Source organism: Megalobrama amblycephala, linkage group LG17 (genome assembly GCF_018812025.1).
Source record: "Megalobrama amblycephala isolate DHTTF-2021 linkage group LG17, ASM1881202v1, whole genome shotgun sequence".
Taxonomy (NCBI): Eukaryota; Metazoa; Chordata; class Actinopteri; order Cypriniformes; family Xenocyprididae; genus Megalobrama; species Megalobrama amblycephala.
Window position 1 is genome coordinate 1,896,015 of NC_063060.1, and position 15,456 is coordinate 1,911,470.

Below are 15,456 nucleotides of genomic sequence, written 5' to 3' on the forward strand. Positions count from 1 at the left end.
TGTCTCCAGAATGTGTCTGTAAAGTTTCAGCTCAAAATCCCCCACAGATCATTTATTATAGCTTGTCAAATTTGCCCCTATTTGGGTGTGAGCAAAAACACGCTGTTTTTGTGTGTGTCCCTTTACATGCAAATGAGCTGCTGCTCCCGCCCCCTTTCCAGAAGAGGGCGGAGCTTTAACAGCTCAACAACAACAAAGCTGGAGAATCTCACGCAGCCGTCGTAACTTTGCAGATGTTGTTTATGCTCAAACAGCAACATTACACACTAACTAAAGTTAAAAAAGTAAAATCATAATCAACCACCCCTTTAAAACATATAATGCAATGCAATACAAAATTACAAAATGATGTACTGATAATTAAGTAAACCAAAGTTGCTCCAGTCGAGTATATATTTTTTGTGTATATGCAGTATTTCAGCTGTGCCTCTTAATGCATTTGATTGTATAACGTTTGCTTAAAAAGTTTATTTATCTGTCTATATTCCTTTTGAAACATATGAATAAAAAAGGGGGCTGGTCTTGGGCATTAAAATCTCAGGTCTCCATAAAGTCTGCCTTTATGTTCCACGTCGAGGAGGGCCGAACGTTAAAGTTTCATACTTCAGTTAGTGTCCTCTCCGCCTTCCTGTCTTCATTAATACAGATACCTTGTCTGGCCCAAACTGAACCCGACAGCATTAATGTTTAACGTCAAATGGAAACTTAGGCCTGTCGTCTACATTATTAAAGTCCATTTTCCATGAAGGCAGAATTTCGGCTCTGCCCCAGTGGAAGCTTCATAATTGAGGGTTGAAAGCTTGAGATGGGAAGCCAGAAACTGGAAAACTGCTACCACACTGTTTACTTATGTACGCTTACTGTACGCTTGAATGCTTTCTGTGGTTTATTCTGCTGATATACCAAACATACAAGGAGCCTCATGTATAAAACTTTCCGTAGATTTCATCCTAAAAGCGTGCGTTTGCACAAAAACTACAACCTGTGCAAAATTCCCTTTATTCAGATGCATCATACATGCATATCCACCCCGTTTCCTCCCCGAAATAACCATATATGGAGCTTACAACACCTAGTTTTACTATGTTTGACATCATCATTTCCGTATGCATATTCTCACCCACATGATATAAGTGCCGTCACATTACATTGCTAAAAATCATTCAGTATCCTTGTGTACTTTTTTAGAAATCGCAATATGTGTGTGTATAATCGTTACGTACGCATTGAAATGTGTGTTAGCGTTTATACACCGTGCCCCTGATCTACTGCGCTGCCTATCTACAACACATTTAATTTCACCCAATATTTGTTATTTCAGTTTATTATTTGAAGCATTTCAAACCATTTATCCATTAGGATGCTGCATTATGCCAGAAACAAAGCCGCGAGCGTTTGGCCTGCAGGCGTACTTGGATTCATTTATTAGCTTCTAGCAACGCGAGATTGATTTCACACATCATTGCATTGCAAAATGCTTCGGCATGCAATTCATTACTGAATGCGAGTACTGTAGATGTGCTGGCCAAGTGCTTGTGTACTTGTGTCAAGTATGTTTTTCTGTATTTCCTGTATAGAAGCAAAGCAGCTCACTAGGTTTAGGAACAGCTTCTTTCTTTAGTAAAATCACATTTGTTGTAAAATATCTATTGGTTTTTGTATCACCACAATGTAATCATGCACCAGTTAGTTCTAGGGATGCACCGACATGAAAATTTATAACCGATCATTCTTTATATTTGAAAGCCGATAACCGATATATTGGCTGATAAATCTAAACCAAAATTTTTATATAATTTTTGAGAGCCTGATTACAAAATCAAAAGTCTCTGCATTAAAAGCCATGTCCCAAACACACATGATAATATTATGTAGCTTATATGACAGACTTGTGCTGCACATGTTGCACTTTTCTTTTTGAAGTGATTTCAATCATATTTCAGTCAACCATCATGGTGAACAGGGTGCATCTGAAGGGTCTCAGCTGAAGGAAATAATCCATTATTTATCCGCTTTAATACTGTATATCGGCCAAATTTTCTTAACAATAACATTAAAAATGAACATATATTGGCTGATACCGATACTGTGGCCGATATATCGTGCATCCCTAGTTAGTTCTCTTGCTGTGATATTATATTGTGCATTAAATAAAAACATTTGGGATTTAATTTTGTGATCGGCACAATGTGAAGATCAGACGTCTTCTGTGTTTGATTAAGAAGCAGTGTTAATTTAGTATTATTAAGTTGGCTTGAAAAAGCCAACTTACTGTAATGCTATTTAAACTTATTATTATTATTCTTATTACCTCAAACATTGACTGCTACTCCTCCTAGAGCTTTAACTCTATAAACTCCAAACTCAGACTAGACATTCAAACTGTTCTGAAGTTAGTTGCTATATGTTTTCTAACTGATCGGACTTATGGTTTTCCTAAAAATGACAATCAAAACTCGGAAAAATCTATCTATCTATCTAACTAATAACAACTAACTAACTATCTATCTAATATCTAACTACTATCTATCTATCCAACTACTATCTATCCATCTAACTAATATCTATCTAACTAATAACTATCTAACTAATAACTATCTAACTAATATCTATCTATCTAACTAATAACTATCTATCTAACTAATAACTATCTAACTAATATCTATCTAACTAATAACTATCTAACTAATATCTATCTATCTAACTAATAACCAACTATCTATCTATCTATCTATCTATCTATCTATCTATCTATCTATCTATCTATCTATCTATCTAATATCTATCTATCCATTTAACTAATATCTATCTAACTAATAACTAACTAATATCTAACTAATATCTATCTATCTAGCTAATAACCAACTATCTATCTATCTATCTATCTATCTATCTATCTATCTATCTATCTAACTAATATCTAACTAATATCTATCTATCCATCTAACTAATATCTATCTAACTAATAACTATCCAACTAATATCTATCTATCCAACTACTATCTATCCATCTAACTAATATCTATCTAACTAATAACTATCTAACTAATATCTATCTATCTAACTAATAACCATCTATCTATCTATCTATCTATCTATCTATCTATCTATCTATCTATCTATCTATCTATCTATCTAACTAATAACTATCTAACTAATATCTATCTATCTAACTAATAACTATCTAACTAATAACTATCTAACTAATATCTATCTATCTAACTAATAACTATCTAACTAATATCTATCTAACTAATAACTATCTAACTAATATCTATCTATCTAACTAATAACCAACTATCTATCTATCTATCTATCTATCTATCTATCTATCTATCTATCTATCTATCTATCTATCCATTTAACTAATATCTATCTAACTAATAACTAACTAATATCTAACTAATATCTATCTATCTAACTAATAACCAACTATCTATCTATCTATCTATCTATCTATCTATCTATCTATCTATCTATCTAACTAATATCTAACTAATATCTATCTATCCATCTAACTAATATCTATCTAACTAATAACTATCCAACTAATATCTATCTATCCAACTACTATCTATCCATCTAACTAATATCTATCTAATAACTATCTAACTAATATCTATCTATCTAACTAATAACCATCTATCTATCTATCTATCTATCTATCTATCTATCTATCTAACTAATATCTAATATCTATCTATCCATTTAACTAATATCTATCTAACTAATAACTAACTAATATCTAACTATCTAACTAATAACTATCTATCCATCTAACTAATATCTATCTAACTAATAACTGTCTATCTAACTAATAACTATCTATCCATCTAACTAATATCTATCTAACTAATAACTGTCTATCTAACTAATAACTATCTATCCATCTAACTAATAACTATCTATCCATCTAACTAATAACTATCTATCCATCTAACTAATAACTATCTATCTAACTAATAACTATCTATCCATCTAACTAATATCTATCTAACTAATATCTATCTATCTAACTAATAACTATCTATCATCTAACTAATATCTATCTATCTATCTATCTATAGATCTATATCTCTGCATCAGAACATCGTACAGACATGGGGGTTGGTTTATTGTGTCAAGCAACCTTTGGAGTATCATCATTGGTTTGCTGCCAAGCCACTCCCTAACAACCAAACAGAGTACCCTAGCAACCGTTTTGCAAGATCTATATCTCTGCATCAGAACATCGTAGAGACATGGTGGTGGGCTCTTTTTACTCTTGCTAGCAATCGGGACTTCCAACATACTACACATGCTAGCAGTGAATAGCTACATGCTAATAGTGATTAGCTAAGTGCTAAAGTGGGCTAAGAACATGCTAATAACTTAAACTTTCAAACTGAAAACTTTCAAACTGAAAACTTTTAAAACTACTTCAAACTTTCTTGGACCGGCTTTTTCAAGCCAACTTAAAGTTTGTCTTGACGAACTTTTTATCTAGTTTATATACTATTATAGTAATTTATTATTTTGAATTAGCTTTAACTTTTATATTTTTTATATTTTTTTATTATTATTTTGTAAATTGATTAGGTGTTTTTTTACTTTAATTTTATTTTTTTAAATTTTTATTTTTTGTAATTTTTGAACTTCAGGGTTAGGGTTTTATTTCAGTTAGCTTTCAAAGCAGCGTCTTTTTTTTTTCAAGTTTTTCATCTAATATTAATTTTCTGCTTTATTTCAATTAACAAAAACTATTTTTTTAATAGTTTTAGTTTTAGTTATCAATAACATCATGGATTTTGCCCCAGTTTTCAGTCTGAATGAGTCAATGCTCAATTGCCAAAATCAGAGCCAGTCTGTAGATTTGACTTGACAGATTTCACAGAAAAACACATAGTATATAATGGACACAGACTCCAAATTTAGACCTGAAATCCATCCAGTCAGAAGTGATCAAACATGCCTGATATTTTGAGCTGATTTTAAAACACATTGTTTTCATTTGTCATGCATCTCCTAGCAGCGTGTTTCTGCTTGAGGCAACGTCTACATGAATCCAGATACACTTTAAAACAGTGTTTTCTTTTCAAAACACTCTCTGTCCTCCCTAGCGTTTTCAAACATTTCCCAAAAGTTTCTCATCCACACTGAAACGTCAGAAAAAGATGTGTTTTCAAACTAACATGTATTAGTGTGGACAAGGCCTAAGTTTGTGTGGTTGTTTAGCGAATGCATTCAAGCGCTTAGTGTTTTAAAATCTGTAAAAGTGCTGTCGTGTATTCCAGCCTTTAGTGGTGAAAATGGTGCAACCGATCACTTCAACAAAACACATCATTTGAGCACAAACGGACGTGGACGGGTGGAGTTACATGCATCAGATAACTGATCTTAAAAATGAGCAACAGTAGTAGTGATGCTTGACCACTAACAGACAAAAGGCAATCTTGACGAGTAAATAAAAACCGGAGTCAAGTGAATATGTAATGAGAAAGTCTGGCAGAGAGTTCGCCGCTCTCTAGAGACAAAAAAACAGATTGGAGGAATGAATCCGAGAAGATGCTCAAGAACACGACTGCTGACTGAATAAACCACCAGTAATCACAGCTTGTGTTTGTCTTCGTAGGGTTGATGTCATGGTGGAGTCGCTCATGGCTGTCTGGTCCTTCATCCGTCACTGATAAATATAGCACATCCTTTCCATCCACAAGTTCAGACGTACCAACATCAATCTTGCCAAAAACCACGGGCCGACCAACACAGAGCGGTCCGGTGACTGCAGGAGATTGGGTCGAGGTCACCGAAACACCTGAGCAGAAATCCAGAACCTCCGAACCCAGAGTCTCCGTATCAACTGAGAGCTACTCCGGAGAAAGCAAAGTCCTGGAGACGGAGGGCAGCTCGTGGGGAGACACGTACACGTCGTCCCAGACGCCGCTGACGTCGAGCACCGGTTCCCTCGCCAGCGCCGCACACGGCCATGAGGCTCGTGGAGAGATCCAGTACAGACGCAGGAACAAACCCAAGAGACTCAACCCAAGCACCACTGAGATGACCACAACCATCGTCCAGAGCACAGCCACACCGTCTGCCGTGTCTTACAGTACTGGAATCAGTGGATCGACCATCTCCACATCCACAGACGAGTCTCAGACGGCAAGCTCTGGAACGACGGTAACCAGCAGCGCAGAGCCGGATGTGAGCAGCACTGAGGTCGTCGGGAAGAACCACTCCATCGGAGAAGAAGGTAAGATTTGATGTTTTCAGGGTTTTGTAAATGCAGAGGTCCCATCATTGAGGTTGCTCACAGGAATCATGTAAATTATATATTTTCAGTTCAAAGTGGTGAAATTAGACGATTAAGAATTATCGTAAAACAGGTGTCAAATACTAAGTGTTTAGTTTAGCTACATACACTCTAAAAATGCTGGGTGAAAAACAACCGAAGTTGGGTTAAATATGGACAAACTCAGTGATTGGGTTGTTTTAACCCAGCGGTTGGGTTAAATGTTTGCCCAACCTGCTGGGCTGTTTTATTTAACCAAACTATTGTTTAAAAATGACTATATGTCTGGCTTAAAATGAACCCAAAATAGTTTGGAAATTAAAAATCAGACAAATTACAGAAATAATCAAAAGATGAACATTTATTAATAAGAAATTTAATAAATGTTTATTATTTAATTAACATATTAATAAATGTTACTTTCCAACCTATTTTGGGTTCATTTTAAGTGAGAAATCTAGTAATTTTTAAACAGTAGTTGAGTTAAATAAAACTACCCAGCATGTTGGGCAAAAATTTAACCCAACCACTGGGTCTGTCCATTTTCAACCCAGCTTGGGTTATTTTTAACCCAGCATTTTTTAGAGTGTTCTTACGTCTTATCTAGCACTTTATGACTTTCAAATAAAGTGTCATTATGGAATTTGTGCTCAGCAGCTTCTGTAAAATAAATACCAATTTGGGTGAAAATGGACAAACCCAGCGATTGGGTTAAATGATTGACCAACATGTTCTGTAGTTTTAATCAACTATTGTTTAAAATGACTATATGTCTGGCTTAAAATGAACCCAAAATGGGTTGGAAATTAAAAATCAGACACGTAATAACAGTTATAATCAAAATGTGAACATTTATTAATAAGAAATTTAATAAATGTTTATTATTTAATTAACATATTAATAAACGTTAAATTCCAACCTATTTTGGGTTCATTTTAAGTGAGCAATATAGTCATTTTTAAACAATAGTTGAGTTAAATAAAACTACCCAGCATGTTGGGCAAAAATTTAACCCAACCACTGGGTCTGTCCATTTTCAACCCAGCTTGGGTTATTTTTAACAGAGCATTTTTTTAGAATGTTCTTACGTCTTATCTAGCACTTTATGACTTTCAAATAAAGTGTCATTCTGGAATTTGTGCTCAGCAGCTTCTGTAAAATAAATACCAAGTTGGGTTGAAAATGGACAAACCCAGCGGTTGGGTTAAATGATTGACCAACATGTTGGGTAGTTTTATTTACACTCTAAAAAATGCTGGGTTAAAAACAACCTAAGTTGGGTCAAATATGGACAAACCCAGCAGGTTGGGTTAAAGTGCACCTATTATGCCCTCTTTCACAAGATGTATTATACGTCTCTGGTATGGTCAAGTTTTAGCTTATAATACCCCACAAATTTGCCCCTATTTGGGGGTGAGCAAAAACATGCTTTTTACTATATCACTATATTGCTGGCTAAAAAAATAATCCAAAATTTGGTTGAAAAAAAATGTCTGGGTGAAAACAACCCAATCCCTGGGTTTGTCCATATTTAACCCAGCATTTTTTAGAGTGTAACTCAACTATTGTTTAAAAATGACTGTATGTCTGGCTTAAAATGAACCCAAAGTATGTTGCAAATTAAAAATCAGACACATAATAACAGTTATAATCAAAAGGTGAACATTTATTAATAAGAAATTTAATAAATGTTTATTATTTAATTAACATATTAATAAACGTTAAATTCCAACCTATTTTGGGTTCATTTTAAGTGAGCAATATAGTCATTTTTAAACAATAGTTGAGTTAAATAAAACTATCCAGCAAGTGGGGTCAATATTTAACCCAACTGCAGGGGTCAAAACAACCCAATCGCTGGGTTTGTCCATATTCAACGCAACTTGGGTTATTCTTAACCCAGCATTTTTTTAGTGTATTTATGTTTTATCTGTTACTTTATAACTTTCAAATAAAGCGCCATTCTGGAATTCGTGCTCAGCAGCTTTTATAAAATAAATCCTGAAAAATGCTGGGTTAAAAACAACCCAAGTTGGGTTAAATATGAACAAACTCAGCGATTGGGTTGTTTTAACCCAGCAGTTGGGTTAAATGTTTGATCAACCTGCTGGGCCGTTTTATTTAACCCAACTATTATTTAAAAATGACTATATGGACTGGCTTAAAATGAACCCAAAATAGTTTGGAAATTAAAAATCAAACACATAATAACAGTTATAATAAAAATGTGACCATTTATTAATAAGAAATTTAATAAATGCTTATTATTTAATTAACATATTAATAAATGTTAATTTCCAACCTATTTTGGGTTCATTTTAAGTGAGAAATCTAGTAATTTTTAAACAATAGTTGAGTTAGCAGGTTGAGCAATCATTTAACCCAACTGCTGGGTTTGTCCATTTTCAACCCAACTTGGGTTATTTTTAACCCAGCATTTTTTAGATTGTACTTACGTCTTATCTGGCACTTTATGACTTTCAAATAAAGTGTCATTCTGTAATTTGTGTTCAGCAGCTTCTGTAAAATAAATACCAATTTGGGCTGAAAATGGACAAACCCAGCGGTTGGGTTAAATGATTGACCCAACGTGTTGGGTAGTTTTTATTTAACTCAACTATTGTTTAAAAATTACTATATGTCTGGCTTAAAATGAACCCAAAATGGGTTGGAAATTAAAAATCAGACACATAACAGTAATAATAAAAATGTGAACATTTATTAATAAGAAATTTAAGAAATGTTTATTATTTAATTAACATATTAATAAACGTTAATTTCCAACCTATTTTGGGTTCATTTTAAGTGAGCAATATAGTCATTTTTAAATAATAGTTGAGTTAAATAAAACTACCCAGCAGGTTGGTCCATATTTAACCCAACTGCAGGGGTCAAAACAACCCAATCACTGGGTTTGTCCATATTCAACGCAACTTGGGTTATTCTTAACCCAGCATTTTTTTAGTGTATTTATGTTTTATCTGTTACTTTATAACTTTCAAATAAAGCGCCATTCTGGAATTCGTGCTCAACAGCTTTTATAAAATAAATCCTGAAAAATGCTGGGTTAAAAACAACCCAAGTTGGGTTAAATATGGACAAACTCAGCGATTGGGTTGTTTTAACCCAGCAGTTGGGTTAAATGTTTGACCAACGTGTTGGGTAGTTTTATTTAACCCAACTATTGTTTGAAAATTACTATATGATTGGCTTAAAATGAACCCAAAATATGTTTGAAATTAAAAATCAGACACATAATTACTAGAGGCAACAATAATAATTAAAAGATGAACATTTATTAATAAGCAATTTAATAAATGTTTATTATTTAATTAACATATTAATAAATGTTAATTTCCAACCTATTTTGGGTTCATATAAAGTGAGAAATCTAGTTATTTTTAAACAATAGTTGAGTTAGCAGATTGGGCAAAAATTTAACCCAATCGCTGGGTCTGTCCATTTTCAACCCAGCTTGGGTTATTTTTAACCCAGCATTTTTTAGATTGTAAAAAATCAAACACATAATAACAGTTATAATCAAATTGAATAAATGTTTATTATTTAATTAACATATTAATAAACGTTAATTTCCAACCTATTTTGGGTTCATTTTAAGTGAGCAATATAGTCATTTTTAAACAATAGTTGAGTTAAATAAAACTACCCAGCAGGTTGGGTCAATATTTAACCCAACTGCAGGGGTCAAAACAACCCAATCGCTGGGTTTGTCCATATTCAACGCAACTTGGGTTATTCTTAACCCAGCATTTTTTTTGTGTATTTATGTTTTATCTGTTACTTTATAACTTTCAAATAAAGCGCCATTCTGGAATTCGTGCTCAGCAGCTTTTATAAAATAAATCCTGAAAAATGCTGGGTTAAAAACAACCCAAGTTGGGTTAAATATGGACAAACTCAGCGATTGGGTTGTTTTAACCCAGCAGTTGGGTTAAATGTTTGACCAACGTGTTGGGTAGTTTTATTTAACCCAACTATTGTTTGAAAATTACTATATGATTGGCTTAAAATGAACCCAAAATATGTTTGAAATTAAAAATCAGACACATAATTACTAGAGGCAACAATAATAATTAAAAGATGAACATTTATTAATAAGCAATTTAATAAATGTTTATTATTTAATTAACATATTAATAAATGTTAATTTCCAACCTATTTTGGGTTCATATAAAGTGAGAAATCTAGTTATTTTAAACAATAGTTGAGTTAGCAGATTGGGCAAAAATTTAACCCAATCGCTGGGTCTGTCCATTTTCAACCCAGCTTGGGTTATTTTTAACCCAGCATTTTTTAGATTGTAAAAAATCAAACACATAATAACAGTTATAATCAAATTGAATAAATGTTTATTATTTAATTAACATATTAATAAACGTTAAATTCCAACCTATTTTGGGTTCATTTTAAGTGAGCAATATAGTCATTTTTAAACAATAGTTGAGTTAAATAAAACTACCCAGCAGGTTGGGTCAATATTTAACCCAACTGCAGGGGTCAAAACAACCCAATCGCTGGGTTTGTCCATATTCAACGCAACTTGGGTTATTCTTAACCCAGCATTTTTTTAGTGTATTTATGTTTTATCTGTTACTTTATAACTTTCAAATAAAGCGCCATTCTGGAATTCATGCTCAGCAGCTTTTATAAAATAAATCCTGAAAAATGCTGGGTTAAAAACAACCCAAGTTGGGTTAAATATGGACAAACTCAGCGATTGGGTTGTTTTAACCCAGCAGTTGGGTTAAATGTTTGCCCAACCTGCTGGGCCGTTTTATTTAACCCAACTATTGTTTAAAAATGACTATATGTCTGGCTTAAACAACCCAATCTCTTGTTTTTAACCCAGCATTTTTTAGAGTGTGCTTTAATTTGATTGGTCATCTCAAATATTTGTACATTTGTCGAGTGATATTAGACCAACACTCTTAAAAATAAAGGGTCTTTATTGGTTCCATGAAGAACCTTTAACGCTTTCCATTGCACAAATGTTCTTCATAGTGGAAAAGGGTTATTTTTAGATAATTAAAAGAAAAAAATACTGTTCACTGAGAGAGTGAATGAGGAAAAATGAGGAGAAAGCCGTTATATAGGCAATGCAATATCCTTACAGCACCAGAGTAGAGTTAATATTAGGCAATAATTTCACAACTTTTATTATATACACCTCGAAAAAAATACCGAATACCTCGGGGCTATGATAATGTTTAAAAGTACAGCTAATCTGGTTTAGTGTTCAGCTACTTTTACAGCTGAGTCTGTTCCAGAAGTATTTTTTCCATTCATTTTTCCCATAGAGATTTTAAAAAAGTCTTTGTTAAAGCATTATAAGCCATGAACCAAACCAACCAGCAATGAGAAGAATCTTAACATTAAAAACTTTGATTAGAAACAATTAAAAACAATGGAGAAATATAAAAATATTCATTTAAAGTTGTTGATTATATCTACAATATTTTTTAGGTTATTTGCAAAATATGCATAAAGTGACAGCATTTTGGGTTTATTACATCTTTAGTTTACAAATGTTGACTCCAACTGTAGATGGGAAGGAAATAAAATATCTTGCTCAAATTTTCTGCCATTTAAAATTCCATATAATCACCTAAAGTGCATGTAGTGTGAATGAAAACTGCCCAAACACACACTTTATTTTTAGTCCTCTATAATGGAGAAAACACAGCAAGTCTGATCCAACACTTTCATTTTCTGGCTGATTTTGGAAACGGAGTAAACAACAAAACTCCATTAAACAGGTCTCCTATCTGAATTACATGTTCCATAACAACACCTTTTTACCGTAGTCAAAGCAATTTGCCAAAAATTGAGTTTTTTTGTAAGTTTTAAAGCTTGAAAGGTGAAGTAAAGCAACAAGGCTTCTCAGTGCAGCGATTTGATTGGCTATTTGGGCTGTCAGTCATCTTTTGAATCATCTGAATTCAGGAACTTCTTGCCAGAATTGCATTTCAATAAAGTCAGCAATAAAATCATGACATGAATGTTGTTTCTTTCCCTCAAATAATGTTAAAAATGTGTATATTTGAGGTTGTTACAAACAATTCATGTTAATATCAGAGCAAATGATGAGCATAAATTTTGTCATAAAGACCAGGAGGCCTTCACTGATTGGCTTTTGTATTTGGAAGGCGGGACTTACTTTAGAATGACCATATTTGGTGTTCCGATTTCAGGAACAGGTCAGTTATACATCATCACTGGTGTGATTAATAGACCCAGAAAAGGTGTTATTCTGACAGGAATGTGAATTTTTTCAAAGTCAGTTTTGATTTATTTCTGTAGCTTAATTTCATCCATCAGGGATTTGTTTGGATGGTGAAAGACTGAAAGTGTCTTTATTTAGTGGTTGGAAAACAAGTAAGATTGATGACAGCATGCTTACACAAAGTCATTTCCGAGGTGGAGCAAGTTACATGTAGAAATGTTTTTGATAAGAATGAGTTTTGTTGCTGTAACTTAACTTTTGTTGTTGCAGCAACTTAAGGTGCCATTAAACCCGTTTTCCTCCTGTTTTGAGAGCGTGTCCTTATGGCTGCACAGTATTTACACCAGATAAGAGATTTTTAATCATCTTTGAATCAGATATGGCAGGTGGGTGGACGTCCAGGTGCAGGAAAGAGGCTCTTGTTGGGTTTAATTATGTGATGAGTGTGTGCTTTGGGCGGAGAGCTCACCCTAATGAATATTCATATCGGTGCATGAATATTAATGAACGCCCACATATTTGCTTATACTACTGAGAGCTTAGGAATATTTGAATGTCAAAATGGACAAAAAATAGATTTCACACTAGTTTTGCTGATTGTCTGGCGTAGCAACTAAACTATTATAATAAGTGAGTGCATAAGAGATAATCATTACATTTCAGTGACTCGCAGCCTGAAGTGTCCGATCCACTTTCACATGTTCACATGTTCCACACAATAACACTTATTAGCTATGCTCATGAATATTAATTACATTTTGATTGTTGTGGAATGTAAGTCAGTGAGGAACTTTTTTCATTGATATGAAATAAATAAAATATTGACCAATATATATATCACTTCTTGCAATGGCTTTTCAGTCACCCGTGTGTGTGTGTGTGTAAATGCATGTATCATTATTCAGCTCCCAGCAGTTTAGCACTTAATCCTGCACTTGAATATGTGATAAGATACAGTGGGAGACGTGTGTGTGTGTGTGTGTGTTCACACTTGTCTTCAGCATCTGCTCTGGCACTCAAGGAAATGCTCAAGATCTCGTCACATTCATGACTGCAGCTCTTCTGATTTTGGTCTCCAGTCATTCTCTGGCTTTTCTATCTTACTGATTTCACTGGTCATGTTATAAGCAGTCAGACTGACACAAACCGACATTCTCTTGTGTCTCCCGTCTGTCGTCCTGAAGAATGCCAGATTTGACCTTTAGTGTTACATCACCTGTCAATCACTTGAGTCCTGTGGGCTGTACAGATCGACATGACTGATGTGGAGGAAACACATTCATGTCAGTAACATCAGCGGTTAAACACGAAGGTTTCTTTATTCAGATCACTAAGTCTGACTCTCTGACTAACAGTGATGCTTAACTAACAATGAGACAAATTTATTAATTTAAAATCCACAATGCATTAAAGAGGACCTTTTATGCCCCTTTTATAAGATGTAATATAAGTCTCTGGTGTCTCCAGAATGTGTTTCAGCTCAAAATCCCCCACAGATCATTTATTATAGCTTGTCAAATTTGCCCCTATTTGGGTGTGAGCAAAAACACACAGTTTTTTTGTGTGTCCCTTTAAATGCAAATGAGCTGCTGCTCCCCGCCCCCTTTCCAGAAGAGGGCGGAGCTTTAACAGCTCAACAACAACAAAGCTGGAGAATCTCACACAGACAAAATGAGGAAAGTGTTCAGCCTTACATTGTTGTCGACACTGATGGAGAGACTCAGGAAGAAGTTACAACTTTTAGACGTTTCTGAATGGTTAGTGGATAAATTGATGTAGTTGCTGTGGAGTTGATTCAACTCATCCACTAGCATGTGCCGTCATGTTCATCTTTTGTGTTGAATTGATCCTCGTTTGTGAAGCAGTCCGGTGTAAAATGACGGCATGACAACAACACTCGACTACAACAACTCTTCCTCTTCTCTAAAGCAGCCCAACATGGCCACGCCCCCTTTGTTGCGTGTTCTCAGGGGCGGGGTTTATGTAAATTTTAGGGTTTGTGATGTCACCAACCCAGGAAGAAGCTCGTTGTAGTCCCTACCAGCCGTTTGTTGTAGTCCTTAAACAGAGATTATAGAAAATATCCCCCTTTTCACTGAACTTTGAGTGTCGTAACTTTGTGTAACTTTCCTTACATTTCACATTTTATTTTCTTTAGTTTAACATAAAGTATTAAAATAACTAAAACTAAAACAAAAATTGCTAAAAATATATGTAGACATTTAAAAAAACTAATAAAACTGGCAAAAACACCCACAAAATTACTAGAACTTTAACTATAATTATAAGGAAAACAGAAAATATATAAAAATAAACTAATTCAAAATATTTAAAAGAACTGTAATAATATCTCAGTGATATGAAATAGCACTGCTCTGAACCTACAGTATGATTAGATGTGTTTTATTTCAAGAGATCAAGCAAATGAGATCTTTTAAATATTATGAATTGTATTATTGTTAAAGTGTGACATTTTAATCTAAATAACAGGGTTTTAGTGCAAAATGTAGTATTTGTATTATTTAAAAGCAGCATGTTAATATCTTTGAAGTGTTTTGAAGGAGATTACCAGCGCTGCTGTTGTGATTTCAGCTCACGGTGTGATAATTTGATGATGTGTAAGTACATCTGCAGCTGTGTAAACACTAAATTAAATCATCTGCCTGATGGTGATTGTTTACCCATGATGCTTATGTGATTATCACACTCTGCTTTTCTCTCTCAGTGTGCAATATTTGCATATCGCTCTGTTAAAAATCACCTCTCACCTCTGCAGTTGCCCTCTTAACCTATAAAATGTCACATATAGTCTTCTGTGTACAGTATATCCCATCATCATGGCACGCTGCTGTGACCTCAAGGATGTCGCTCATTTGCATTTGTAGTAAAAAATCTCAGCAAACCAATTAGGGCTGAAATGATGGTTTGCCATGTGAAGCAT

At 33.9% G+C, this 15,456-nt stretch overlaps 1 protein-coding gene across 1 annotated transcript in view; it reads left to right on the top strand.

The window, feature by feature from the left end:
- Positions 1-15,456, top strand: part of ncana (neurocan a) — a 99,597-nt gene that overhangs the window by 54,803 nt on the left and 29,338 nt on the right. The window contains exon 9 of the mRNA XM_048164072.1: positions 5,612-6,232. Coding sequence (XP_048020029.1) covers positions 5,612-6,232 — 621 coding nt within the window. The remainder of the gene's footprint in view (positions 1-5,611; positions 6,233-15,456) is intronic.